This window comes from Arachis hypogaea, chromosome 7 (assembly GCF_003086295.3).
Source record: "Arachis hypogaea cultivar Tifrunner chromosome 7, arahy.Tifrunner.gnm2.J5K5, whole genome shotgun sequence".
In the NCBI taxonomy this organism is placed as follows: domain Eukaryota; kingdom Viridiplantae; phylum Streptophyta; class Magnoliopsida; order Fabales; family Fabaceae; genus Arachis; species Arachis hypogaea.
The window spans coordinates 73957194-73984302 of NC_092042.1; the positions used below are offsets into that span (position 1 = coordinate 73957194).

Sequence of the window (27109 nt, forward strand, 5' to 3'; positions counted from 1 at the left end):
GTCGAGGATTTTGAAAATCCTTGAAACTTTGACCCGCACGATTTCTTTTACAAACGGATCTTCTCCTCCTATTGGGCTTTCTTCCCGATCTGTTCGGTTACTTCGTCTTCGGAGATTATCTTCCAATCTTAAGAGTTTTTTTAGCTCCCTTTGTCGTCATACTTCCCTTCACAGTTCTCGTTCTGCTTTCCGTTGACGCCCAGCTTCTTGCTCAAGCTGTTTTAGTCGTCCACGGTGACCATGGACTAGACCTAGTATCTTTGTTGAATGGGGAGGTTCTTCATCTGCTGGTGGTTGCACCTCTGCTTGAATCCGTCTTGGCTGAGGATTTTCCGATATCCCTTCTCCATGGAAAATGTGCGTTCTTTCCCGTGGTGGAAGTATTGCAAGTGTGAGATCGTCACGGTGAGGCTCCGGTTCTGATTCAGATGCCGTGTGACTATCTTCGTAGTGATCGTCCACCATTGTCAAGGGTTGAATTTCAGGTTCTTGGCAACAATGCCAATGTTTTGAGGGTTATCTGAAACGTTGATTTGGGCCTAGATGTGAGGTCCAGACTCCTTGTGGGGCATCGTTCGACTTGTTCTCGTGCCAAGGTGCCGTCGTCCAAGTTTCTTGTGAGGAGGCGGGGGTGGTACCTGTAAGTGACTCTGATACTTAAGTTAGCAAGGGTTTTATGTAGGTTTTTAGTAGATTAGAACGTAAATATACTTAAGGAGTGTCAGTGTATTTATAGTAGAGCTAATAACCACCTTTATTGAAGTAGTTCCATCTTTATTGATGAATAATCATTCCCCTTATCTGGGGAGTTTGTTAGGATCTATCTTTAAGGGAAGATAGAGATAGTTGGAGAGATTTGCAGAGGCAGTTACTTGCTTGGGCAAGTAAAGCTAAGCTCCTTTGCGGTTCCGACCTCTTTAAAGAGGTCGAGCATATGGTAGAGCCGTAGATGCCTCCCTCTTGAGTTAGGCCTTTTATTCTTATTGGGCCTAACTTTTATGTTTTGAGTCAGAATATGAACAATATATTTGTGGTTTGAGGCTTGATTGAGTGGCAAAACATATGCCTCCTTAACAATCACATCCAGGTTCAAGTCCTATGGAAGGAAAAATAAACCCTTAAATGAACTCATGTAGTGTGTGTGAGTATGTTTTGTGAGTGGGTAATGCCTAGGATTAGAGGCTGTCTAATCTATCTGACGAAATATATATATATATATATATATATATATATATATATATATATATATATATATATATATATATATATATATATATATATATTAAAGGGGACCCTCTATAATTTCGCACGTGGGGTAATGGATTTCTTTTGTATAATACTAGTCGATAGGGCCTTATTGGTAAGTGCTACAAGATCTCGTACATTGGAACCCATAGTTATGGTTATGCACTCGAGTCCATTAGTATGGAACATTCTCTTTTCCAAGTGAAATCCCCTAGTATATGAAAGAGTGAAAAAGTGCTTTCGCATAGGAGTTTGTCGCTAGGTATTTGACCAAATAGGATCATCCAGTTCCTATAGAACCTATCACCTCCTCTTGCTGATCAACGATTATGATAATATCGGGTAAGCCAATCATATATTTAATGCCATCCAGATAGGTTTCCAAGTGCAATAAATGTCTCTTCAAAATAGCAGTATCTTTTTTTGGCAAACTATAGATTCTGCCATTTTTTTGTTCTGTTCTCAAGGACCTGAACTTATGAAATTTCGTTTCTGTAGTATATATATAGTCAATGTCTAATTACTAATTAGACATATCAAGTGTCTTGTATGGTGTTAATCAATATTTTCACGTTATCAATCGTTTTAACGGTTAGTAGAGTAACAAAAAGACAAATATGATTAATTTATAATTTTTAAAAAATTAATTTAATTGATAAAATTTTTTTAAAATAAATTTAAAAATGATTTATTTTTCGAAAATTAATTTGACCATTAACTTTTTTTTAATCTATACCAGACCAATTAAACGATCATTTCTATTCAACTCCGTTACACCTGCCAATTCGATCCGATTATTAGATCCATAATAAATATCATTGACTTCTGAATCGGCGTAACTCACACTCCTATTCACCTATTGCATTACTCACCATATGAGCAGGGTCCTAAACACCTACTGCATTACTCACCAGTCACCATACCAGTAGTGTAGTCATCATGTGATGAGAATTTTTATTTAGCAATGTCTAGTACTCTTTCAATCATGCAAAGATAGTAGTTTAGTTTGAAGGGTTTAAGATTTAGGATTTAAAAGAACTTTTAAATGTATAACTTGTTTACTTTGTTTAGTATAAGTATTGTCCCCTATACTTTCTCTAAAATTATACATTTAAGGTATGAAGATTAATCTTTACTATCTAACTTGCCTAACACCACAGTCAATCCTAAGGGAATGTTGGTTATGGATGAAAATAGGGTAGAAATTTTTATGAATCAACTCTATATATAAATTTATACATCATTATCCTCCATGAAAATATTTGACCCATTTTTTTCACCCACCGAGCTAACCAAACATACCGTTATAGCCTTATGCCCTTATGGGTAGAATTTTCTATCAATTTAACACTCATTCTCGGTTCCATTGTGAATAAGTTTCTCTTCAATCTACAATCCATGTGATTCCAAGGGTAGTAGCTAACTGAATTCCCATGCTACCTCAGAAGTTAGTGTAAAAAGCTACAAAATTTTGGGGGTAAAAGCAATGAAGAAATTACACGCATTCATATCTCTCCATTCGCTATGGAGCCAAAATGGTTCTTCAGATCCTTCACAAATGAGCCTTAGCAGAATGGATTTGGATCCTCTAAAGTTTGAATTTCATTTTAGAGAGTAAAGTATGATCTCTCACCATTTATTTTATAGGTGGGGCCAAGAGTAAATATGAAAGAGAAATCATTCAAGGGTAGAAGATCACACTTTACCTTCTAAAGTAAAAATTTAAAATTTAGAAGATCCAAATCCTAGCAGAATAGACTTTGCCACATCTCCATTTCTATGAAAATCAATTGATTTTTGTTTGAATCAAGTATTTGCTTTCCGCCGAAGCATCAACCCAAAATTGCACAGAATATATCAATAAATCGATGAAAACTGGGTCATCTTTTTCTGCATATTGTCATCCCATCTCCAATAGGTACCTTAAATCTCAAAAAGAGTTAATGGACTATAAATCAAATTCAAATAAGGTGGCTACTTCCATGAATACGTCTTCATATAAAGATGGTATTGTGAACCGTTAGATAGTTTGACATGTTGATTGAATAATTTTATTGAACCATCTAACGGTTCGTAATACCATCTTCACACAAAGATGTCTTCATGGAAGTAACCGCTTTTAAAGAATCACTATGAAAGTGCATCAGTGATGGAAGAAAAAAATTGGTATGAACCTACCATACTGATGCTTACACGCTTGTCTTCCATTAACCTTCGATTGAAATTTCTAATGCTGATAGTTTTTGGGTCATTTACCTGCGGATATAACATCCGAAGTGTAGTTTATTCAATTCGGAAGAATAAATAAATGAATAAATAAACTGAAGAATCAATTGTTTACCAGCGGATCAGCAACTTTCCCATGCCAAAGAACATTATCAATTACTATAAGACCTCCAACCCTCACCTGCAAAAGCAAAATTAAACAGTGCAGTTTAAGAATAATCTTGTAAAAATCATTGCACATAATATGCTCAGAACGTTATCTGTTCTTACCAGTTGCAGTAGCAGTTCAAAATATTTCTCAGTCATCCTTTTCTCAGCATCAATAAATGCAAAATCATAACTGCAAGAAAAGGAAAATAGCTCTTAATTTCAACTTAGCTGGTTTTCTCACAATGCACACATCATATAGCAGAATCCTTAGACAACAATAGAATTTTAAAGAGAGTAAAAATCCACATGATATCAAATTCACTTACCTTCCTGATTCACCGTTCAATATTAAAGATTCTAGGGAATCCACTGCAAGTCCAAGTCTTACATCCACCTAGAATCCATTATGATAAAACTCAACAAACAGAGGCAGTTACAATGTAAAAAGATACCTCGAATTAAAGATAAATGGCATAAACTAGAAACTTTCAAGTGTTGCATAGACCTTATGTGAAACACCAGCTAGGTGATAGTACTTCTTGGCAATATCAAGAGATTTGGCGTCTCTTTCACATGCAACCAAACGACCTGATTCTGGCAGGATTAATGCTATGGCCAGTGATGAGTAACCCTGTGTCAAATTGACAATATAATGCCACGGTTCATGGAAGAGAACCAGCTTAAAAGCATCATTGCATTGCAATGAAACACACGTATTCAATTTACACAAAATAAAGTAGGTTAAAGATTTAAGACTTCAACCAAATTCTTAATTTCATATTATCCCATCTCTTCCTTGATATATCTCAAAATCTTGTTATGCAAGGAGAAAAAAATTGGGGACAGCTCTTGTTCACTAAGCAATCTAACTAGGAATGTGTGACCTAAAGGAGGATACTTAGCCCTACATATCAGAAGTTTAAATACTTCTCAGGACTGTATGACTGAACTATATGTAATGTTGATTCAACATTTTTAGCCATTTGACTCATATGCTGCGCCTGTGCCATAGAGGTTACATCATGAGTCATGACTCATGAATGCTAAAATTATATATATAAATTTTCCATTATGTTGGAGTTAATGACCAGTCACCACTCGTGATAACCACAGAAGGTTGCTAAACATAATGACTGCTCATTTAAATGTGTAAAAGTGTCCCTCAGTTTAATATCTATTATCTGTTTTTTTTTATAAATGACAACAGTCACAAAGGATCTCCTTTGTACGAAAATTCACCCAAGTATATGCAATTCATTTAGTTGTTTTTTATAAAAAAAATTCTCAATCTTAATATGTCATCAACTACTGCATCTGTTTAATTCATCTGCATGAAGATAACCCAAAACCCAGAAAAAGTGCAACATTTAAAAAGACATACCATTAGAAAACCAGTTCAACCAAGTGTAGTATGAAATACAACGGAATCATGCAATATGTACATGAATAAACCTAGTTTAGACTGTCTAGGGCATACAGTATAAACACCGACTTCAATGCACCATTCGGCTCCAAGAGTCTGCACAAGCATTGCAAGTAATTGTGCCTGATCAGGAGATACCTATTAAGAAGAAGAAACAAATTGTCAAATTTTATTTCATGGCAGATAAGTGAAACTACTATGCATTCCACCCACCACAGTTTCTTTGTTTCCTCAATAAAATTTCATAAATCCAAACTTGACCCTTGAGAAGAGCATACTGGTACTAATAAGTTAACTAACAACCAAAGATCAGCATCTGCCCACACAGAAGAAGCTCCATGATTTTTTATATTACCAATATGAAAATCTATCATGTTCATTGAAAAAGATATGAAAATAGCTAACCAGTAAAAAAACGTAATTTCATCTCATCAATTACAAATTGATAACCTTGCAGTAGTCAAGTAAAAATAATGCTTTGTTTGCACCCTCATTATTACAAGCACATCAACATGTTAAGGACTAAGCCCAATAATTCAATTCAAAATAACTAGTTCCCTAATGGAGGAGCTTTGCAGGGCAATCAGTTAGAAGAAATTTCGATTACTAGTTATCTATCGTAGAGAAAATCAATAATAATTAGTATTGTTATGCTACCCCACTAAATACTACTGACATAAAACCAAAAGTACAATCCTCGCTTGCATGGTGCATACACAATGTATAAGCAAGACATTGATATTAGCAATTCTATTAATTAACTGTGAAAGTCTATTTCCATAAAAATAAATTGATTGGAATGACCTGCATCTGACTTCCACGCATAGAGGCTGTCTCCTCGCGCAGTTGCCTTAAAATCTGAAACACAACCTCTTTACAATAAGCACAAAGGGGAACTTAACAACTGATATCACACATGCGCGCATCAAGTGTATATCTTTCTCAGTGTTAAACAATCAATGCGGGCAAATGGTTGTGTTCCTCACCTCAGGTTCTCTAACATTTTTTAGCACATAGTCATACAAGCGCGGAGTGAGACTAACAACCTGCTTGTTGCCATAACTTTCGTCACCAGCAATTACAAAGTCACTGGTGGTGGAGCAGCTTCTAACAAGCCTTTTCCCTTGGTAGTTGCATCTACTACTACTAATACTAACTCCAATACAACTGCCACTGCAGCTCCACCTTTCTGGGGTGCAATGGATTGCTCTATTGGTGACAGAACAAGATGCAGAAAAGGAATGAGATCTTGCTAATGCTCCAGCAAGCCTCAGTTTACAAGATACAGCCTCATGTGGCAGCATTGATACGTGATGAAGCATCAAACTCATGCTCCTATTTGCTATAAGATACAACCTAGTGGAATGGTATAGTAGCAACCTATTTTCCTAAAGCTCTCTTTTTCCCTGTGGGGCAATTCTACAAACAGGTGGTTGGCACTAAAATTAGACCAGCAGAAGTTACTAATTTATCCTGTAACTATAGCTGAAGGTTAAGCTTGAACTGGATCTTATATGGAAGCGTTTCATACTTTAGCGGAACATCAGTGTTCTCATATTCTCAACCAATCAGATTTATAATAAACAATAAATGTGGTTTGGAGTTAAGAAATTATATTGTACATATCAAGGTTGGGAGGAACACAGATGACTTGCAAGTTGCAACTTGGTTCAGCCTCTATTCAACTTTGGTATCTGTGGAGTGTCTTGTTTGTGCAGCTAACAAGCTTTGAGGTAGGGTGTTCCTGGATCCGATATACATATTGCGGTATTTCAGGTAGTAATCCATATATCCGATTTGTATATCCGATTTGCATATCCGATTTGCATATCTGCATATCCGTAAAAATAAATGAGTAATTACTCAAATCAGTCTTTAATTGAGAGACTAAGATTCAATACGATGTTTGTTGGTTCTGATACTAAAATTTTTGTCTCTGTCCCCCCAAATTTCAATATTTCAGTACCTCCAAAATATAGAGACACAGGGGACTAAAATTTTTAGAGATAGAGATTGAAACTTTAATAATATTTTATATCTAAAATATCCTCATATCAATTAATTAATTCCAATTTTACCTTTTATGCAAATTAAATTAGAGTTTCATTTTTGTTTTAATTTCTGTCTCTCACTTTGCATCAAACAGAATACTGAGATTTATTTCAATCTCTGTCGCTTAGTCTCTGCCTTTCAGTCTTAGTCTTTCTATCTCTGTCTCTCCACCAAACGCTACCTAAGAACTTTAAAAGTGGATATTTTAAATCCTAAGGTTTTACTACGGCAGACAAATTAGTCCCCAGTTCATTTTTCGGCAAAGTAATTACCTAGATCAGTCCCTAAGAATTTTAAAAATTGATATTTTAGTCCCAAAAAAAATAATGTATAAATCAATCCCCAACATTTTTTTCCGTTAGACATAATAGTCCTCCATCCAAAAATAAAATAAAATAAAATAATTATTATTATTAATTACATAATAATATTGTACTATAATTTTTTGTATTTTTTGGACAAAAATAATAATAAATTTATTTATTAAATTCTTATATATGTATGTATTTATATATATAGTCACTCAATAATAATAATAATAATAATAATAATAATAATAATAATAATAATAAATAAAATTATTAGAGATTATTCTACAAAAAATTTAAGATTAAAATTATTTGATATTTTTGTATTTAATATAATCAAAAGATATCCAAATTAAAATATTTTTTAATACATAATTTTTAATACAAACATGTTTTTTTTTAAATAGGACATCTTTTAATTATATTAAATACAAAAATATTAAATAATTTTAACCTTAAATTTCTTAAAGAATAATCTCTAATAATTTTATTGATTATTATTATTATTATTATTATTATTATTATTATTATTATTATTATTATTATTATTATTATTATTATTATTATTAGGTGACTATATATATATATATATCTAATGAATAAATTTATTATTATTTTTGTCCAGAAAATACAAAAAATATAGTATAATATTATTGTGCAATTAATAATAATAATTATTTTATTTTATTTTATTTTTGGACGGATGACTGTTATATCTAATGAAAAAAAATATCGGGGATTGATTTGTATATTAATTTTTTTAGAGACTAAAATATCCGTTTTTAAAATCGTTGGGGACTGACCTGGGTAATTACTTTGTCGGAAAATGAACTGGGGACTGATTTGTCTGACAGAGTAAAACCTTGGAGATTGATCTGTGTATTAATTTTTCTTGAGGACTAAAATGTCTATTTTTAAAATCTTTAGAGACTAATTTGGGTAATTTATTTAAAATAAATAAATAAATAAATAAATAAATAAATATTCTTTTTATATTTTATTTTAACTAATAATTATCATATATTTTATTTTATTTTATTTTTATTATTTAAAAAATATGTTAAATAATATTTTAAGAATAAACATATTTAAAAGAGTAAAACGGCCGATTGGTTTGTGAAAATATTTTCTGTTGTCGTTTTCTATTTTCATTTTTAACTTTTCGCATTTTAGAAAATGTGATTAGTTTGTAAAAAAGGATTTATTTCTATGCGAAAACAGTAAAAATATGTCTGATTGATTTATTTTTAAAATGTATTTTTAATAATTTAAAATTACAAAACTATATTTTTATTAAATGTACAATTTTAGTTATTTGATTTTTTTATTAAATTAACAATTAATTTTTATAGGGTATTAATATGAAATAAATTACTATTTTATTATACTACTCTAGAAAAATTTAATATTTCTTACATACAGTTGGTTTTATATTTCCTATGGTACTATATAACAATAAAAATATTAATTGAAACAAAAAATTGAAATTAAAATTAGTTTTACACCAAGCAAATTAATTATTATCAAATTTATTGATGTAAATAATTTTTTAACAAATAATTTATTAATAAAATAATGAATAAATAAATATTGAAGTTAAAAAACTTTAAAACAAAAAGCTAACTTTCTTGTCAATATTTTTAAGTTTCTATGTATTCTTTTTAATTTTCGATACTTTCATAATTGATTGTCACCCACTGAAAAAAAAAAAAGAGCAGAGAATAGCATAGAAGGTAAGTTCCTTGAACCACCAATTCAAGAGGTTCTTGATGATGGGTACACTCTACCCATCACACAACAGCCAAATCCTGAATTTATGGTGGTGAAGATAATCAAGGAAAGCACTGAAAATGGGATAATGACCGAGGAACAAAAGATGATATCCACAAAAAAGAGACGGTCATCCAAACGCAATCCAACCCCTACCCTAACAAGCAAGGAGGATCACTTTGATAACAATACCAGAAAGCTTGTTAGGATGAATTAACATCCGAGGACACTATTCTTTCCCTATTCTCCCTTGGAGTCATTTCTTTTAACCAACTGGAAGAAGAGAAAGAAAGTTCAACATCAACTGTCAAGCTAATGACATTAAAGAAGCGCTTGTTGAGAGGTAACCCAACCATAAGTATCATATAGTATTTTCTTCTTTTCTATTTTCTTTCTGTTACTTTAGTTTGATTTCATATTATTTTATATTCTATTGATTCTCGTAGTTTTTCTCTTTTTCTAACGTTTGTGATCATGTGTATCACTTAGACAGAAATAGAAACGCATAGGAGAGAAACAGAACACCCTGGAGGGTGCCCCTTACTGGCGTTCAACGCCAGAAGGGGGAAGAGAGCTTGGGAGTTCAACGCCCATAAGGAAACAGAAAGGACCAAGTTTTCTTTGCTTGGGGACAAGCAAACTTTTTAAGTTTGGTATTGCAGAGCGAGCTCTAGGTGTATATTATCATCAATGGCACCAAAGGGAGGTGAACTATCTTCACAGAAGAGCACAGCCTGAGCAACCATCAGCACTGAGGTGGTTGAGTTTCAGTCCTCCCTTCTTTCTATTTTTCAGTATTTTATTCTATTTTCTGTTTTCTATTCTAGCTTCTGCATAATTAGTAGTTTTTTTCAAAATTTTTATGGCTAAGGATATCTCATGAATTGCCCACTAAGCTTTAAAAAGAAAATTTTTGAAAAAAAAGTAGTAAAATGCATGAGATTTTGAGTTATATATTATGAGTTATTCTAGTTACTTTGATGTGGTGGCCTTATTTTTATCTTCTAAATGTATGAATCAACTGCGCATATTTGACATTGGAGCATATTGGCTCTTGAGGTACAAGAATTTAGAGAAGTATTATTGATTCTTTGAAATATCAAAAAGATTGATTCTTGAAGCAAAAGAAACAACAAAAAAAATACAAAACAAAAAAATCAAAACAACAAGGGTCCAAGACATTGAGTATCAATGGTTAGTAGGGTTAAAATTGGCCTAAAAAGCTCAAATGAGTTGCTATCCCTAACTATATGTTTGTGGTGAGAAGGAATCAAGTAAAAAACTTGAGATTGAGCATTTAAAGTCGTGATCCAAAGCTAAAATGAACGCTTAAGAACTCTGAGTACCACTGTCTGGGAATTTAAGCAAAGCTAAATTCGAATCCAAAGGGTTCCCCCAGTTTAGTGCTTGTGGCGCTTATGTATCCGGTGGTAATACTTGAAAACAAAATGCTTAGAGTCATGGCTAGGCTAAAAAAAGTGCAAAGTACCAAAAGAAAAAGTTGTGGTCAAGAATCAAGAAAAACCAAAAGAGGAGCATTGAGGGGTAGGATTTGTGTCGGGTTAGAATTTCTCAATTGAAATTAAGTGTTTTGTTGATAGCATAGTCCAAACCGGCAATTAAATCCCATCAATAAAAGTTTAAATTTCCAAATAAAAATAACCTAGAGTAATTCAACCTCGGGTCGTTCTCCCTCGGAATGCAATTGAAATGTCACAGTCTTGGTTGTGAGGAAAAAAGAGTTTTCAAGTATAAAACGGGAAATTAAAAGACTTAAGAAATAAAAGAACTAAGAAATGATAAAAAAGGATATTAATGCAACTAAAAGGGAAATAATGTCAAAACTAGTGAAAATTCTATAAATGCATAAAAGAGGCCGGGACTTGGAAATGGAATTAAGGAATCCTATCATTGTCATAACCACAACTATGGAAACTATGATGAGTTAATCTCGCTTCGTCAACCCGTAACATCGATGAGTAAGCCAAGCAAGTATAATTGACCTTAATCCATAAGTCCTAGCTAACTTACTAATTTCTTAGTAAAAAATTAGCGTCAATGGAAACAAGAGTCAACTAACTATCCAAGAATTACCACTAAATGTTGGACTTTATGACTCTAGTATCCTAGGAACTCATTTCCCAAGCCAAGGTATGAAAATCTACTCAAAACTCATAATTGGCATTTTCACAAACACCTTGTGGGCATAAAAATAAAACACGGTAAATTGCAAAAGATAATAAAAACTATAACTAAAATATTCACAATATCAACAATAAACATGCAATCAAACAAATATAAAGCATAAAAGACTAGATTCATTAACCAAAACTTCAAGAAACCAAAATTGCATATATTAACAAGTAGCTTAAACTATGAGCAAAATGTACAAGAGTAGTAAAATTAAAGAGAGGATTAAAGAGTGCTTACAATAAAGATGAACAAAATCCAAGCTCAAAACTTAAGCTATAAAATGCTACAATGAAAATTTAAGTAAACCCTAAGAGAGCATTTCCTATGCTAAACTACTCTTACTCCTAATAATGCTTTCTACCATAAAAGACTAATCTAAAACCTAATGAAAACCTAATGCCTTGATAAGGAATAAAGTCTCCTTCATATAGCATCCAAAATCAGCTTCATCACACTTAAAGGTGGGCCAAGAGGCCTCCAAAATCACGAGTCACATGCCTCATTAATGAAGTCACGCGCTGGTACCTGTGCGTACACACAAACATGTGCGTACGTATACTTGCTGAATTTTCTACATGTGCGTACGCACAGAGGGTTGTGTGCACACACACTTGCTGATTGCTGCACTTGTGCGTACGCACAGACGGTTGTGCGTACGCACACTTGACTGTGTGCTTCTCCTTGTTTTTCTTTATGTGTTCTCCCTTCTTGCATGCTTCCTTCCACTTCTACCAACCCATTCTTGGCTAATTGACCTGAAATCACTCACAAAATATATCACGGTATCGAAAGGAATAAAAGTGGAATTAAATTACTCAATTTAAGCACAAAAATGCATGTTTTCACATTTATGTCCAAATTGGGGAGAAATCACAAAATTTTGCTATTTTGGTGATTAAGTGTGAGTTTATATGATGAAATCCATCCAATTTAAGCCAAAAATTATCATCAAATATGGACTCATCAATTTTTCCACACTTAAACAATAGCATGTCCTCATGCTAAACACAAACAAGGAGAATGATCAAAGGGTGAACAACTTATTAAATACAACTATCTATATGCATGCAAGTATACTATATACTATCTATACTATAGTATCCTATGGAATTGGTGAAAACAAACAATCAAATTTTCAAGCAAGTATTTGAACATATAGGGCTAAGCAAAGAATTAGCTCAATGCAATAAAAATCTAAAGAATTGATTCAACTCATCAAAATGAAGCAACTTGCAAGAATACATGATAAGAGAGGTGGAGACATAGAATTGAGTAATCTAACCCTCACTAGGTGTATATAACTCTCAACGCTCGGTGTCTAGGGTTTAATCACTCAAGTTTCCTCCAATCATGCTTTCAAGAATTTGCTTTTCATCTAACAATCAACAAACATGTGATACATAAATGCAAGTATCATGAGGACATATTAGGATTGTAATGGGGTTAGGGTAAAGGTAGGACTAATATGGTTAAGTGCGCTAATAGATTGAATCTTTGATTAGCTCAAGTATCCCACCCAACCTATGTCAACCTAATCACTAAATTACAACCTAACTTCCCATTCCTCTATTTTTATACACATTCATGCATCTTTTTTTCATCCAAATCCACATAATGCATTTCTTATTCATTTTTTTCTTTCTCTTTGGGATAACTTTTGTCCTCATTTTATTATTATTTTTTTATTTCATTTTTTTCTATTTCTTTTTTTTCCTTTGACCAATGCATATGGTTAAAATAAATTGACACATGAATGTGCACCTATTTTCCAAATTTTTCAATAAAATACCCAAAATAAACTTTTTCATTCACTACCAATGTTCTTCCACAAATTCTCCCACACTTAAATGACACACACACTTCAACCTAAGCTAATCAAAGATGTAATTCAAGGTTATTCCATGGTTTTCTACTTAAGATTTTGATGTGGTTAAAATTAGAACAAAGGGGATTAAAAAGCTCAAAAGTGGCTCACAATTTTAGATATGAGGGTATGGCCATATGGGTTAGTAAACTTAATTCGAAAATAGCCTCAATCATGCTAAATGCATTCAAAATATCAAACATGAGAAATAAAAAATCAAGCAAATCTAAGATCACAAACATAGAAGGAGTATAGCACACAAGAACAAAATAGTGTTAAAATATGCAACCACACAATATGACTCAAAAACTCATAAGGTTGTTTGTTCTATCTCTCTTTTATGTTCTACAAGAATAATTCAAGCAAGTTTAAAAAGGATTTTCTAAATCAATTCAATAGAACGCCCTAAAAATAAAATTCTTGGAAATCTTTGTTGTTTTTCACCAAAATTATTCCCTATATATGTATGTATGATGTGATGGATGCAAGTTCAAAAATTTTCTAGTTCTTTCCTAATTTTCAATATGTAAAACCATTATGAACAATTAGGACAAAATTAAACTAAGTGCTATGCTATTCACATTATCCAATCACAACTTCTATCTATAAACTATATACCAAGCAAAAGATGCAAAATGCTATAGTTAGACATAAGCTAAGATATATGTACTAGAAAAAAATGCAATGCAATAGTTAAAAGTATTCCAAATATCTACAAGAAATATAATAAAAGAAAACAAAAATAAAGTGTAAAGTGTTCAGAAAGAAATTTACGCCCCAAAAGTGGTGAAATCTCTCCCAAACTTAAGCGTTACACGGTCCTCCGTGCACGAACACAATCCGAGGAGAATGGTTCTAAGTTCCTCCACCTTCAGCTGGTGGATGTGGGGGCTCGGGTTGCATTGAAATTGCCAAGTCCAAAGCATTCTCGACATCTCCATCCTCGGTGTCCTCTTCCTCTACCAGCTCTGTGCCTTTAAAAAAGAATGAATAAATTATAATTAAGAATCATAGGGCAAGTAGCACAAAAAGGCAAAGGATGAAGTAAATACAATATATACTTGGAGCCAATATAAAACAAACAGGCATTTAATTGAGGAAGTTGCATAGTGGTGTGGTATGATAAGAATAAGCCATGTGTGTATTCCAATTATGTGCGCGGTTAGAATACACACAACGACCGATTAAAATGGCATCCACACAATCAAAAAGTAAGCTTGGGTTCCTCAATTAAATGGCCTAAGTTGCAAGTAATAGATGAGCATCAATTAAGCACATGCAAACTTAGGCAACTACAACAAGAGTGAATTGAATTTAGAGAATATTGGATATTAAAATTGTGCAAGTGGAAGTGCAAGATTAATATGAAAGTTAGCACAACACACAATAACCAATTCAATGATGAAAAGAAAACCACTTATTCATCCTCAAGAATAAGAAAATAATCACATGGGAAGGTTCTTGTTACAAAAAGTGACAAGCTTGATGAGAATCAAGTCAAGTCAACTCAAACAAATGCAACGCATTGACAAGAAACAAGACCTTGTGATGTAATTATATTGATTTAAAACCATGATGAACAAGCAATTCAATTCAATTCACTAAATTCAATATGCACTTGGTCACATTTTCACCAAATATGAAATCAAATGTCAATTTTCATATCAAATTGGTGCTAGCAACTCAAAGTAATAACAAGTTCATTATTGAAATTTCAATCCCAAAGCAACATTATAATCATTCAAAAAGTGCACAATTCTTGATTAGAATGCCACACAAGGATATAGTCTAACACATATGGTAACTACAACACATGAATTAAACTCAAAGTTCATTCAGGTATTTCATCAAACACATAGTATGCGGTGCACAAATTCAACAATTTCAAGCCAAAATTTAAGCATCAACAACCCATAAATAAAAAATTGAACACTTGCAATTCAACAACAAAACAATTAAACAAAACTTAACCTACATTACCAAAGTTAATTAATGAAAATGAAAATTAAGCAAGCAATAAACAAAACAAGGAAGAGTAAAAAGAGAAGAAGAAGAAGAAAAAGAAAGAAGAAAGAAGGAGAAAAGATGAAGAAGAAATAGGGAGAGAGAGGGGCGGGACGGCGGTGGTGGCTCCGGCGGCAGTGGCAGTCGCCGGAAGAAGGGATGGGTGGACTTGAGGGACGCAGCAACAAAGAAGAAGAGGAATGGAGCTGTTAGCGCGAGAGGGAATCCTCCCTAATTAATGCCCAGAACGCGACTTGTGCGTACGCACACAAGGGGAAAACATAAGGGATGCGAACGCACAGGGTGTGTGAGCGCTCCTGGCAGGAAGGGTGTCAAGATGTGTGCGTACGCACAGGGCTATGTGTACGCATAGAAGAATCTTTTTTTTTACGAGAAAGGGTGATGTGTGTGCGCACAAGGGGGGAAAAGGGTAGGGTGCACACGCAGAAAGATGTGCGAGTGCTCTCAACAGAAGGGCTGTTTAAGGGTGTGCGTGCGTACAAACCTGTACGTACACACAGATGTCAAAATTTAGGGGAAGTGTGCGTGTGCACAAGTGTGTGCGTATGCACAAAGCTCTATTTCTGCAAATATTTTAATACCTCTAAGGCACTAAACATGACTTTCAAAACAGTTTTTCAAGCCCCAAAACATATTAGAACCCCAATAACATATTATTCCACTAAGATTACCTAATAAACACCAAAATGCAACTAAATTAAGCCTAGAATTCAATCAAACTAAGCTAACAAAAGAGACAAAATTCAATAAGCAAAAGCTAAAAGAAGAGAAAGGTTGGAAGGATATTACCATGGTGGGGGTGTCTCCCACCTAGCACTTTGGTTTTAAGTCCTTAAGTTGGACTTTTTGAGTGAAGTCTGTGTCATGGTGGCTTATGCTTCCACTCATCCTTGAGTCGCCACCCATGTTTGCTCTTCAAAAATCCTCCGGGGTCCCAAACTAAGTACATCATCAAGCTCTCAAGCAACCTTAAGCAAGCAATCAGGACCTAAAATAGTTGGTTGTAAAATTGTATACCCGGATCCCACACTTTAGTTTCCCGGTCATCCTCTTGTAGAACTTCACTCTTGTACATGGATGAACAATTTTCCAAATTTCTCTTGAAGCACCCACTTGAATGTTGGAATCCTCCTAATTGGATCTTACACCACTTATGCCTTGAACTCCATTGGCAACCAACATCTAATTTTTCACCACTTTAACACTCCAAGAAGCACCTTAAGTTGATGATCCTTTTCCAAGAGAGCAAATTGATGTGGGCCTAAGAAGCTCATTGAAGAAATTGTTACCCACTCAAATTGCCCTTGGAATGGAGTTGATCTCTTGGGCTCTTGCATGAATACTAGTACACGAAATCGTGAGTTCACACTTTTCTCACAACTCCGCGCAGCTGACCAGCAAGTGCACTGGTCGTCCAAGTAATACCTTACGTGAGTAAGGGTCGATCCCACGAAGATTGTCGGCTTGAAGCAAGCTATAGTCATCTTGTAAATCTCAGTAAGGTAGATTCAAATGGTTATGGGTTTTTGATGATTAAAAGATAAATAAGACATAAAATAAGATAGAAATACTTATGTAATTCATTGGTGGGAATTTTAGATAAGCGTCTGGAGATGCTTTGTTCCTCCTGAACCTCTGCTTTCCTATTGCCTTCATCCAGTCATGCGTACTCCCTTCCATGGCAAGCTTTATGTTGGGGGATCACCGTTGTCAATGGCTACCGTCCGTCCTCTCAGTGAAAATGGTCCTCTACGGTTTCCCGCATGGCTAATCAGCTGTCGGTTCTCGATCATGTCAGAATAAGATCCATTGATCCTTTTGCGCACTATCACTGCGCCCAGCACTCGCAAGTTTGAAGCTCGTCACAGTCATCCCATCCCAGATCCTACTCGGAATACCACAGACAAGGTTTAGACTTTCCGGATCTCAAGAATGTTGCCAATTGATTCTAGCTTATACCATGAAAACTCTGATCTCACAGAATGGAAGGCTCTGTTGTCAGGAGAGGCAACCATGTGTCGTGGACCAGGAGGCCAAGAGATATGCATTCAAGCTTATTTTCAGGTAGAACGAAAGTGGTTGTCAGGCACGCGTTCATAAGTGAGAATGGTGATGAGTGTCACTTGATCATCACATTCATCATGTTGAGGTGCGAATAGATATCTTAAAACAAGAATAAGCTTGAATTGAATAGAAAACAGTAGTAATTGCATTAATTCATGGGGAACAGCAGAGCTCCACACCTTAATATATGAGGTGTAGAAACTCCACCGTTAAAAATACATAAGAATAAGGTCTAGGCATGGCTGAACGGCCATGCCTCCCAAATAACATGAAACAATTGAAAAAGGGTTCAAAGACCTGATCCCAAGATCAAAGATGATCAAAAGATGAAAATACAATAGTAAAAAGTCTTATTTATAATGAACTAGTAACCTAGGATTTACAGAAATAAGTAAATGAGGTAGATAGTGCAGAAATCCACTTCCGGGGCCCACTTGGTGTGTGCTTGGGCTGAGCATTGAAGCTTCCATGTACATAGGCTTTTTTTGGAGTTAAAGGCCAACTCTGGTGCCAGTTTGGGCGTTTAACTCCAGCTTTTATGCCAGTTCTGGCGTTAAACGCCAGAAAAGGGTCTCTAATCGGCGTTTTGATGCCAATTTGGGCCATCAAATCTCGGGAAAAGTATGGACTATTATACATTGCTGGAAAGCCCAAGATATCTACTTTCCAACGAAATTGAGAGCGCGCCAATTGGACTTCTGTAGCTCCAAAAAATCCACTTCGAGTGCAGGGAGGTCAGAATCCAACAGCATTTGCAGTCCTTTTTCAGCCTCTGAATCAGATTTTTGCTCAGGTCCCTCAATTTCAGCCAGAAAATACAGAAAATACACAAACTCATAGTAAAGTCTAGAAATGTGATTTTTGCATAAAAACTAATAATTATATACTAAAAACTAACTAAATCATACTAAAAACTACCTAAAAATAATGCCAAAAAGCGTATAAATTATCTGCTCATCACAACACCAAACTTAAATTGTTGCTTGTCCCCAAGCAACTAAAAACAAAATGGAATAAAAAGAAGAAAATATACAATGAATCTCATAATATCAATGAAACTTAGTCCCAATTAGATGAGCGGAGCTAGTAGCTTTTTACTTCTGAATAGTTTTGGCATCTCACTTTATCTTTTGTTGTTCAGAATGATTGGCATATATAGGAATTCAGAATTAAGATAGTGTTATTGATTCTCCTAGTTCAATATGTTGATTTCTGAACACAGCTACTTTATGAGTCTTAGCCGTGACCCTAAGCACTTTATTTTCCAGTATTACCACCGGATACATAAATGCCACAGACACATAACTGGGTGAACCTTTTCAGATTGTGACTCAGTTTTGCTAGAGTCCCCAGTTAGAGGTGTGCAGAGTTCTTAAGCACACTATTTCTTCTTTGGATCACGACTTTAACCACTCAGTCTCAAGCTTTTCACTTGGACCTTCATGACACAAGCACATAGTTAGGGACAGCTTGATTTAGCCGCTTAGGCCAGGATTTTATTCCTTTGGGCCCTCCTATCCATTAATGCTCAAAGCCTTGGATCCCTTTTACCCTTGCCTTTTGATTTAAAGGGCTATTAGCTTTTTCTACTTGCTTTTTCTTTTTCTTTCTTTTTCTTTTTTTCGCTATTTTTTTTCCGCAAGCTTTGTTATTCACTGCTTTTTCTTGCTTCAAGAATCAATTTCATAAATTTTTTTTTCAGATTATCAATAACATTTCTCCTTTTTTATCATTCTTTCAAGAGCCAACAATTTTAACATTTATAACTTCACTATAAAAAATATGCATTGTTCAAGCATTCATTCAGAAAACAAAAAGTATTGCCACCACATCAACATAATTAGACCAATTTCAAGATAGAATTCGAAATTCATGTACTTCTTGTTCTTTTGCAATTAGAATAATGTATCTAAGAAAGGTGAATGATTCATGGAATTATTCATAGCTTCAAGACACAGACACTAGACACTAATGATCATGTAATAAAGACACAAACATAGACAAAACATCAAGCATAAAAATAAAAAAACATAAAAATAAGAACAAGGAGATTAAAGAATGGGTCCACCTTAGTGATGGCGGCTAGTTCTTCTTCTTGAAGATCCAATATGGAGATTTGAGTTCCAATATTGAGCTCTCAGGGATTTCTTGATGAGGGACTTCCTCAACTTGGCCACAACTTCATAGAAGTGGTCTTGATGGACCTTTGAGATGAATCTCTCTATCTCCCATGACTCAGAGGTGGAAGCTTTTGCCTTCCCTTTTCTCTTTCTAGAGGTTTCTCCGGCTTTAGGTGCCATAAATGGTTATGAAAAAACAAAAAGCAACACTTTTACCACACCAAACTTAAAAGGTTTGCTCGTCTTCAAGCAAAAGAAGAAAGAAGGGACGGAGAAGAAGAAGAAATGGAGTAGATTGTGGGTGAAGAAAGGTTCGGCCAAGGAGGGGAAAAGTGTATATGAGGTGTGAAAATGAAGGGGTGATGAGGGGTTTATTTAAGAGTGGAAGAGAGGGGTGTCTGTGTGTGAGGGTTGGGTTGGGAGGGAAAGTTTTTGAATTTTGAATGGTGGGGTTTTTGGGGAAGGGTGTTATTGGAATGTGTGAAGAAGAGAGAGAGTGAGTGAGTTGAGGTAGGTGGGGATCCTGTGGGGTCCACTGATCCTGAGGTGTCAAGAATTTCTCATCCTTGCACTATTCTAGCATGTAAACGCCCTCTGAGTGCTAATCCTGGCATTAAACGCCAGGTTGCTGCCCATAACGCCAGCTTTTCTTCCCTTTCTGGCGTTTAACGCCAACTTTTCTTCTCTTTCTGGCGTTTAACGCCAACTTAGTGCCCTTTTTGGTGTTAAACACCAGTCTGGTATCCTTTTCTGGCATTAAACGCCCAGAATGGTGCCAGACTGGGCGTTTAACACCCATTCTGCTACCCTTACTGGCGTTTAAACGCCGGTAAGCTCCTCCTCCAGGGTGTGCTATTTTTAATGCTGTTTTTGAATTTGCTTTGATTTTTGCAGTTGTTTTTGTGACTCCACATGATCATCAACCTAAAGAAAACATAAAATAACAATTGAAAATGGAAATTTAACATAGATAAATAAAAATTGGGTTACCTCCCAATAAGCGCTTCTTTAATGTCAATAGCTTGACAGTGAGCTCTCATGGAGCTTCACAGATATTCAGAGCATGGTTGGGATCTCCCAACACCAAACTTAAAGTTTGAATGTGGGGGGCTTTGGTTGACTCTGTATTGAGAGAAGCTTTTCATGCTTCCTCTCCATGGTTGCAGAGGGAGATCCTTGAGCCTTAAACACAAGGTAGTCTTCATTCAATTGAAGGATGAACTCTCCTCTGTCCACATCAATCACAGCTCTTGCTGTGGCTAGGAATGGTCTTTCAAGGATGATGGATTCATCCTCATCCTTCCCAGTGTCTAGGATTATAAAGTCAGCAGGGATGTAAAGGCCCTCAACCTTCACTAAAACATCCTCTACAAGTCCATAAGCCTGTTTCATGGATTTGTCTGCCATCTCTAGTGAGATTCTTGCAGCTTGTACCTCAAAGATTCCCAGTTTCTCCATTACAGAGAGTGGCATGAGGTTTATGCTTGACCCCAGGTCACACAGAGCCTTCTCAAAGGTCATGGTGCCTATAGTACAGGGTATCAAGAATTTTCTGGGATCCGGTTTCTTCTGAAGTAATGTCTGCCTAATCAAGTCATTCAGTTCATTAGTGAGCAAGGGGGGTTCATCCTCCCAAGTCTCATTACCAAATAACTTGGCATTCATCTTCATGATTGCTCCAAGGTACTTAGCAACTTTCTCTTTAGTAGTAACTTCATCCTCTTCAGAGGAAGAATACTCATCAGTGCTTATAAATAGTAGAAGTAGGTTCAATGAAATCTCTATGGTCTTTGTATGAGCCTCAGATTCCCTTGGTTCCTCAATAGGGAACTCGTTTTTGTCCAAAAGATGTCCCATGAGGTATTCCTCACTGAGATTCACGTCCTCCTCACTCTCTCCAAGTTCGGCCATGTTGGTCATGGTTATGGCCTTGCACTCTCTCTTGGGATTTTCTTCTGTATTGCTTGGAAGAGTGCTAGGAGGAGTTTCCGTAACCTTTTTACTCAGCTGATCCACTTGTGCCTCTAAATTTCTAATGGAGGACCTTGTTTCATTCATGAAACTTAGTATGGTCTTAAATAGATCAGAGACTATGGTTGCTAAGCCCGGACGGCTCTGCTCAGAGTTCTCTGTCTGTTGCTGAGAAGATGATGGAAAAGGCTTGCTATTGCTAAACCTATTTCTTCCACCATTATTGTTGTTAAAGCCTTATTGAGGCTTCTGTTGGTCCTTCCATGAGAGATTTGGATGATTTCTCCATGAAGGATTATAGGTGTTTCCATAGGGTTCTCCTATGTAATTCACCTCTTCCATTGCAGGGTTCTCAGGATCATAAGATTCATCTTCAGAAGATACTTCTTTAGTGCTGCCAGATGCAGCTTGCAATCCAGTCAGACTTTGAGAAATCATATTGACTTGCTGAGTCAATAATTTGTTCTGAGCTAATGCGGCTTTCAGAGTATCAATCTCAAGAACTCTTTTCTTCTGAGTTATCCCATTGTTCACAGAATTTCTTTTAGAAGTGTACATGAACTAGTTATTTGCAACTATTTTAATGAGTTCCTGGGCTTCTGCAGGCGTTTTCTTTAGATGAATAGATCCGCTTGCAGAATGGTCCAATGACATCTTGGATAACTCAGATAGACCATCATAGAAGATACCTATGATGCTCCATTCTGAAAGCATATTAGAAGGACACCTTCTGATCAATTGTTTGTATCTTTCCCAAGCTTCATAGAGGGATTCACCTTCCTTTTGTTTGAAGGTTTGAACTTCCACTCTAAGCTTACTCATCTTTTGAGGTGGAAAGAATTTAGCTAAGAAGGCATTGACCAGCTTTTTTCAAGAGTTTAGGCTGTCTCTAGGTTGTGAGTTTAACCATATACTAGCTATGTCTCTTACAGCTAAAGGGAAAAGCATAAGTTTGTAGACCTCGGGATCAACTCCATTGGTCTTAACAGTGTCACAGATTTGCAAAAATTTAGCCAAGAATTGATGAGGATCTTCCAATGGAAGTCCATGAAACTTGCAATTCTGTTGCATAAGAGAAACTAATTGAGGCTTAAGCTCAAAGTTGTTTGCTCCAATGGCAGGAATATAGATGCTCCTCCCATAGAAGTCGGGAGTTGGTGCAGTAAAGTCACCAAGCACCTTCCTTGCATTGTTGGCATTGTTGTTATTTTCGGCTGCAATGTCTTCTTCTTTTTTGAAAATTTCTGTCAGGTCCTCTCCAGAGAGTTGTGCTTTGGCTTCCTTTAGCTTCCTCTTTAGAGTCCTTTCAGGTTCAAGATCAGCTTCAACAAAAATGCCTTTATCTTTGTTCCTACTCATATGAAAGAGAAAAAAACAAAGAAAGTATGGAATCCTCTATGTCACAGTATAGAGATTCCTTGATGTGTCAGAGGAAAAGAAGAATAGAAGGATGAGGTAGAGAGAGAAATTCGAACTTATAGAGAGGGGGGTGTTCGAATTATCAAAGGAGGATAAGTGTTAGTGATTAAATAGAAGGAGATGAGAGATAGAGGGTTTTTGAAAATTAAAATTAAAATAATTAGTTAATTAAAAAGATTTTTGAAAAAGTGGTTAGTGATTTTCAAAAATTGGAAGTGGAAAAGTGGTTATGTGATTTTGAAAAAGATAAGAAATAATAATTAGTTGAAAAAGATTTGAAAATAATTTTGAAAAGATAAGAAGTTAGAAAGAGATTTTGAAATAAGAATTTAAAAAGATGTGATTGAGAAAAAGATTTGATTGAAAAAGATATTATTTTAAAAAGATATGATTGAAAAGATTTTATTTTTAAAATTGATGACTTGACTAACAAGAAATTAAAAGATATGATTCTAAAATTCAAACATTGAACCTTTCTTAACAAGAAAGTAACAAACTTGAAATTTTTTAAATCACAACATTAATTGTTAGCAAGGATTTTCGAAAACATTAAAAGAAAAAAAAAAAATTGATTTTGAAAAAGATATGATTAATAAGAGAGGATATGAAAAGATAAGATTTTGAAAAAAATTCAGTTTTAAAAACAAAATTACCTCCTTGGTGCTTTCCTGGCGTTAAACGCTCAGAATGGTATCCATTCTGGCGTTTAACGCCCACTTGGCTACCTCCTTGGGCGTTAAACACCTAGCCAGGTACCCTGGCTGGCGTTTAAACGCCAGAAATCCTTCTTTACTAGGCGTTTTGAACGCTCAACGTTTTTTCTGTGATTCCTCTACTGTATGTTCTGAATCTTCAATTCTCTGTATTATTGACTTGAAAAGACACTATTTTGAATTTTTTTGAATGTTTAATGATGAGAGAGAAAAACAACAAAATAAAATTAAACATGAAAAACTAAGATCAGAACAAGGAATTGCATGCAAGAACACTTTGAATGTCAAGATGAACACGAAGAACACTTTGAAGATCATGATGAACATCAAGAACATATTTTTGAAAAAAAAATTTAAGAAAAGAAAGACATGCAAGATACCAAACTTAGAAGTTTTCATACAAGAGACACTAATAATCTGAGAATGCATATAAAAAATAAGAAAAGACACAAAACAAGAGAATTTAAAGATCAGAACAAAGAAAATCATCAAGAACAACTTGAAGATCAATGAAGAACACAATGCATATATTTTCGAAAAAAATGCAAAAGAAATAAAAACATGTAAGTGACACCAAACTTAAAATTTGACACTAGACTCAAATAGGAAACACAAAATTTTTTAGTTTTTTTTTATTTTATAATTTTTTTGTATTTTTTTTTTGAAAAAGAAAATAAGAAACTCAAAATTTTTAATAAGAATTCCAGGAATCATGCAATGTTAGTCTAAAGCTTCAATCTAAAAAAAATTAGACAGGGCTAATAAAGCTTCAGCAGGACATTACATACAACAGCCAAATTGATGGGAATCAAAAAGGCTCCTGTGATGATAAAAGCATCATCTGAAACTCTAGAATTCATTCTTAAAAATTCTGAAGAAAAAAACATAAAAAAGAAAAATACCTAATCTAAGCAACAAGATGAACCATCAGTTGTCCAAACTCGAACAATCCCCAGCAACGGCGCCAAAAACTTGGTACACGAAATCGTGAGTTCACACTTTTCTCACAACTCCGCGCAGCTGACCAGCAAGTGCACTGGGTCGTCCAAGTAATACCTTACGTGAGTAAGGGTCGATCCCACGGAGATTGCGGCTTGAAGCAAACTATGGTCATCTTGTAAATCTCAGTCAGGCAGATTCAAATGGTTATGGGTTTTTAATGATTAAAAGATAAATAAGACATAAAATAAGATAGAAATACTTATGTAATTCATTGGTGGAAATTTCAGATAAGTATCTAGAGATACTTTGTTCCTCCTGAATCTCTGCTTTCCTACTGCCTTCATCCAGTCATGCGTACTCCCTTCCATGGCAAGCTTTATATTGGGGGATCACCGTTTTCAATGGCTACCATCCGTCCTCTCAGTGAAAATGGTCCTCTATGGTTTCTCGCATGGCTAATCAGCTGTTGGTTCTCGATCATGTCGGAATAAGATCCATTGATCCTTTTGTGCACTGTCACTGTGCCCAGCACTCGCGAGTTTGAAGCTCGTCACAGTCATCCCATCCCAGATCCTACTCGGAATACCACAGACAAGGTTTAGACTTTTCGGATCTCAAGAATGCTGCCAATTGATTCTAGCTTATATCACGAAGACTCTGATCTCACGGAATGGAAGGCTCTGTTGTCAGGAGAGACAACCATGCGTTGTGGACCAGGAGGCCAAGAGATATGCATTCAAGCTTGTTTTCAGGTAGAACGGAAGTGGTTGTCAAGCACGCGTTCATAAGTGAGAATGGTGATCAGTGTCACTTGATCATCACATTCATCATGTTGAGGTGCAAATGGATATCTTAGAACAAGAATAAGCTTGAATTGAATAGAAAATAGTAGTAATTGCATTAATTCATGAGGAACAGCAGAGCTCCACACCTTAATATATGAGGTGTAGAAACTCCACCGTTGAAAATACATAAGAATAAGGTCTGATGGCCATGCCTCCCAAATAACATGAAACAATCGAAAAAGGGTTCAAAGTCCTGATCCCAAGATCAAAGATGATCAAAAGATGAAAATACAATAGTAAAAAGTCCTATTTATAATGAACTAGTAACCTAGGGTTTACAGAAATAAGTAAATGAGGTAGATAGTGCAGAAATCCACTTCCGGGGCCCACTTGGTGTGTGCTTGGGCTGAGCATTGAAGCTTTCACATGTATAGGCTTTTCTTAGAGTTAAATGCCAACTCTGGTGCCAGTTTGGGCATTTAACTCCAGCTTTTATGCCAGTTCTGGCGTTAAACACCAGAAAAGGGTCTCTGACCAGCATTTTGACGCCAATTTGGGCCATCAAATCTCGGGCAAAGTATAAACTATTATACATTTCTGGAAAGCCCAAGATGTCTACTTTCCAAGGCAATTGAGAGCCCACCAATTGGGCTTTTTTAGCTGTAGAAAATCCATTTCGAGTGCAGGGAGGTCAGAATCCAACAGCATCTGTAGTCCTTTTTCAGCCTTTGAATCAGATTTTTACTCAGGTCCCTCAATTTCAGCCAGAAAATACCTGAAATCACAGAGAAACACACAAACTCATAGTAAAGTCCAAAAATGTGATTTTTGTATAAAAACTAATAATTATATACTAAAAACTAATTAAATCATACTAAAAACTACCTAAAAATAATATCAAAAAGCGTATAAATTATCCGCTCATCAAATACCTTCACTTCTTGGGTGACTACCCCTTCTTCACCACCCATATCGCTCTCAAACTCAAAGGAGAAGGGTTCCTCAAGATCATTGAGGGGATTGACCAAGATGGACAAAAAATCGTGGATGATGAAATCCACTTCTTGATCAAATTCCATCAATTCTCTATCCACCTCTTCCAGTTCAATTGTTTTACCTTCCTCCTCTTGCGACTCTAGCCTCAACTCCACTTCTTCTCTTTTAGCCTCCATGTTCTCTGCCTCACTACATTCCTTAATTAGTCTTCCACATTCCTCAAGAAAATTGTCTTGATTGCTTGAGTGTAGCAAGGCTAAGCGGTTCACCGCTTTGGCTATAGTAGCCATGAACTCCCCTTGCTTCTTTTGGAATCCTTCTTGCTCTTGGAAGAATGCTTGAAGGTCATGTTATTCTTGGGGCAAGGGTTGCAGAACTTCACATTTTAGTGAAAAAGAAGGTTCAATGGTTGGAAAAAAAGTTGTATAGTTAGGAGGTGTGTTATGTGGGTGAGTGTATAAACATTAGAATTCCATGGGGGTGGAGGGTATGGTGCTTGAAGGTTTGGTGGTTGATGGTTGTGTATAGTGTATCTTTCATATCTTTCGGTTTGGTATATACACTAGGGGGTTTGGCTCGTTATAGCATGGGGAAGATGGTTGCCATGAGTGTTGCTCATACGCATATAGTTCCTCCCTTAATTGATTCTCCCATTCCATGATGCAATCCCAATTTGAAGTTATCATTCCCTAAAATATAATCACAACAAAGCTCCAAGCAACGAGGGTGATAACTCATAGAGAAAGTAGAAAATAAAAGCAAAAGACATTAATAAACAAGAAAAACAAACACGTAAGTATTAACAAAAACAACCAAATAATCAAAAAGTAAGCTATTTACACT

General features: G+C 35.3%; 1 protein-coding gene and 1 non-coding gene across 3 annotated transcripts; one reads left to right on the forward strand and one right to left on the reverse strand.

Annotated features, from left to right (window-relative positions):
* Positions 1-2552: 2552 nt before the first annotated feature.
* Positions 2553-6801, reverse strand: LOC112703452 (uncharacterized). Of its 2 annotated transcripts, XM_025754904.3 has the most exons (9): positions 6031-6801; positions 5849-5902; positions 5099-5182; positions 4127-4252; positions 3948-4015; positions 3742-3811; positions 3587-3652; positions 3424-3501; positions 2553-3167 (listed from the first exon to the last, which is right to left on the reverse strand). In XM_025754904.3, the coding sequence occupies exons 1-9, from the start codon at positions 6373-6375 to the stop codon at positions 3126-3128; spliced, it is 933 nt and encodes a 310-aa protein (XP_025610689.1). In that variant the 5' UTR covers positions 6376-6801; the 3' UTR covers positions 2553-3125. The 2 variants fall into 2 exon arrangements, with proteins under 2 accessions (XP_025610689.1, XP_025610690.1); XM_025754905.3 differs by lacking the exon at positions 5099-5182.
* Positions 6802-22119: 15318 nt separating this feature from the next.
* LOC112704394 (small nucleolar RNA R71) lies at positions 22120-22227 on the forward strand. Its single transcript, XR_003155020.1, has one exon. It is a non-coding gene; the product is annotated as a small nucleolar RNA R71 (small nucleolar RNA).
* The last annotated feature ends 4882 nt before the right edge of the window (positions 22228-27109 follow it).